This window comes from Lipotes vexillifer, unplaced genomic scaffold, assembly GCF_000442215.2.
Source record: "Lipotes vexillifer unplaced genomic scaffold, Lipotes_vexillifer_v1.1 scaffold477, whole genome shotgun sequence".
Lineage (NCBI taxonomy): Eukaryota > Metazoa > Chordata > Mammalia > Artiodactyla > Lipotidae > Lipotes > Lipotes vexillifer.
In genome coordinates, this window is record NW_006770652.1 from 1641053 (window position 1) to 1643982 (window position 2930).

General features: G+C 31.5%; 1 protein-coding gene across 1 annotated transcript; it reads left to right on the top strand.

The window, feature by feature from the left end:
- The first annotated feature begins 388 nt into the window (after positions 1-388).
- ETFRF1 (electron transfer flavoprotein regulatory factor 1) lies at positions 389-733 on the top strand. Its single transcript, XM_007446278.1, has 2 exons — positions 389-433; positions 512-733. The coding sequence occupies exons 1-2, from the start codon at positions 389-391 to the stop codon at positions 731-733; spliced, it is 267 nt and encodes an 88-aa protein (XP_007446340.1).
- Positions 734-2930: the final 2197 nt, after the last annotated feature.

Here is a 2930-nt window from a genome sequence, read left to right on the forward strand (position 1 = left end):
AGTAACCTGTACAACACTATGCAGCTGAGATTCAAATCTAGTTCTAATTCATTCCACTCTGTTATACAAGGAGGTACACCTACATATCCAGCTTTGACAATCCATTTTCTCTAGTTGTCCTGTTTCCTTCATAGAACTTATCACAATTCATGATATTGTTTGTAGTATACCCCTCTGGAGATGTTAGTTATAGCTACATCTCAGTGCCTGGAACATAAAAGTGCTTAATAAATATTTATTGAAGGAAAAAAAAGGGTACCATTTTACCAATGTGTAAAATCCTTTTTCTTTGATTCTTTTTTAAGACTACAATGCAGTTATTTGTAAAAAATTTTTTTTCTTTAGGTACATTAAATGTAAAAGTGAATACTTTCCATGATATGTGCAAATGGCCAGTTCTTTAAGAGGAGAAGTACTGAATCTTTATAAAAATGTAAGTAATTATGTTGCCAATTTTATAAATGTTATATGACATAGATTGTTTAGAAATATATAATCTTTCTTTTTTAAGCTGCTGTATCTTGGACGAGACTATCCAAAAGGAGCAGACTATTTTAAAAGGCGTCTGAAGAGCGTTTTCCTTAAAAACAAAGATGTGAAGGACCCAGAGAAGATCAAAGAACTTATTGAACAGGGCCAATTTGTAATGAAAGAACTAGAAGCATTATACTTCCTTAAGAAATATAGAGCTATGAAACAACGCTATTACTCAGATACCAACAAAACTAACTGATCACTATTACTATAATTTGAAAATCAGTGCCAGCTGTTTATGTATACCAGCTACTACAAAAATAATTCTGAAATGTCAAGATAATACATTTTGTTAAAAATACCTTACTGAACTAAAATAGGTTTCCACTTCTGTTCAAACTGAGAGCTTTATCAGCAACCTTTATGCTCAATTTTTATACTAAAATAGCAACTTAACTATCTGATGCTGCCAACTACCAATTAAAAATTGATGAGCACCCAATTTTGAATGAAAATATAATGTACTTAATTTTTAATAAATTTTTGCCAATTCTTTGCCCATCTCTGCATTTTACTGAAAAAAGAATGCCGTTTAATGCACATTTAAGTAAGCAAAATAATTTCTTGCAAGTTTATTGCCCTTAACTTTTGAAGGGGTTCCTTATTTTTGACCCCATTTGGTACATTAACAGCACAGAGTCAAGGTTCACTGCAAAAGAAAGAATGATTTAAGTGCAGTTAGTAGAAATAATAAGTATAGAGTAAGATTACTTCTGAACTCGAAACAGCCTGCCAGCAACTGGCATCACATATATATATATACCTATCTAATTATTTCCATTATTAATTCTTGCCACTGGCTGCCTTTGGGCCTTAAAACAAATCACCCGTTGTGTATCAATTACCTTCTTCAATAAAAAGTAATAAATAATGTTATTCTATTCTTTTGTCATAAAGGCAGATTTGTTTTGCATCCATTTCTAAACGAGTTAACATGGCACAGGACCTAAACCTAAGGTGGTTTTAAGCAAACACTTAAACCTTTACATAATGTTCACAGCACCTTTCATAAAGAATATATCCAACTTACAAGCTGCAAAAAAAGATTTACTAATATACTATAGCGTCTGTGGCTTATAAACTACCCCGTATCAATTATGGGGCTAATGTTTCAAATTTCCATCAAGAAGCACACACTACTGGGAATTCCCTGGCGGTCCAGTGGTTAGGACTTGGCACTTTCACTGCTGTGGGCCCAGGTTTGATCTCTGGTCGGAGAACTAAGATCCACAAGCTGTGCGGCACGGCCAAAAGATAAATAAATAAATAATTTAAAATTAAAAAAAAAAAGAGTACATACTATGATAGTCACCATAACTATTTTTATTACATTACAATAATTAGGAGCAGTACAGTTCATGACAAAAATATTACAAATTTCAGATCACTTCACAGCACATACTCCTATAAACATTTAAAAGTTAATTTTAATTAAAAGAGTGGTCATTTTTAAATTTAATGTTTGATATGACCAACATTCCTAGGTCAGCGCAACCAAACGATGGAAAACAACTGGATCACACTGCATATGTCTCACAAAAAAAAAAAAAGCACAATGTACAAAATGTGCATGTTTCAGTTTACACTATACAAAAATAGTTAAAATACATTCCAGGTAAACATGTTACATTAAGAAATAGTACTAGTAAGAAATTGGCACTCAAAGGAAAAATGCAAAAGTATTTTCAACATGAAAACACAAGACAGTGGAATTGGAAATTTTTGGATAAAACATTACATAACCCATTTAGCTCTATAGGGAAGGAGACCTTCTGTAATTGACACTTCTGTAGGTAATAACTTTGTTTTTCCTAAATTCATCTAAAAATTGCCTATTATCATCCCAAACAGGCACTTAAAACTATTAAACTAAAACAAGTATTACTAGTTACAACTCTTTTTAAAGAACTGACGTGAATATATCTTTAGAAAGAAAGAAATTTCATTTTCTGAAGGAATTTACAGCTGTTCAATTTATGCTATTCAATTTCTCAATGCAGATTTCATGCTACCCAATATCAACACCAAAGTTATTAAATATAAGTTCAGCTTTAAAAATAACTAATGGGTTGTTAAAAATCATTAATACATAATCATCAAGAAATTATTACTTTTTGGCAAATGGAAATGGCAGATAGTTCTTACTGCCTACAAAAAAACCTAAATGTGTATATATTGTTTAGAAAAAATGGATAGAAGAAGAAAAAATCACTGGAATACAAATGAGATGAACTTGTGCAAACTGCAACTTAACATGCCTCACAAAGTTTCTACATATTTTAGGACAAAATTGTGCAATGGTGGCTAAGATTTTGATAACCTATAAAAGTTAGGTTCTAATTCCTATGCAGTGTGACTCAGTTAAAATAGAGCCTAGAATTCCTAATTGGAGATAT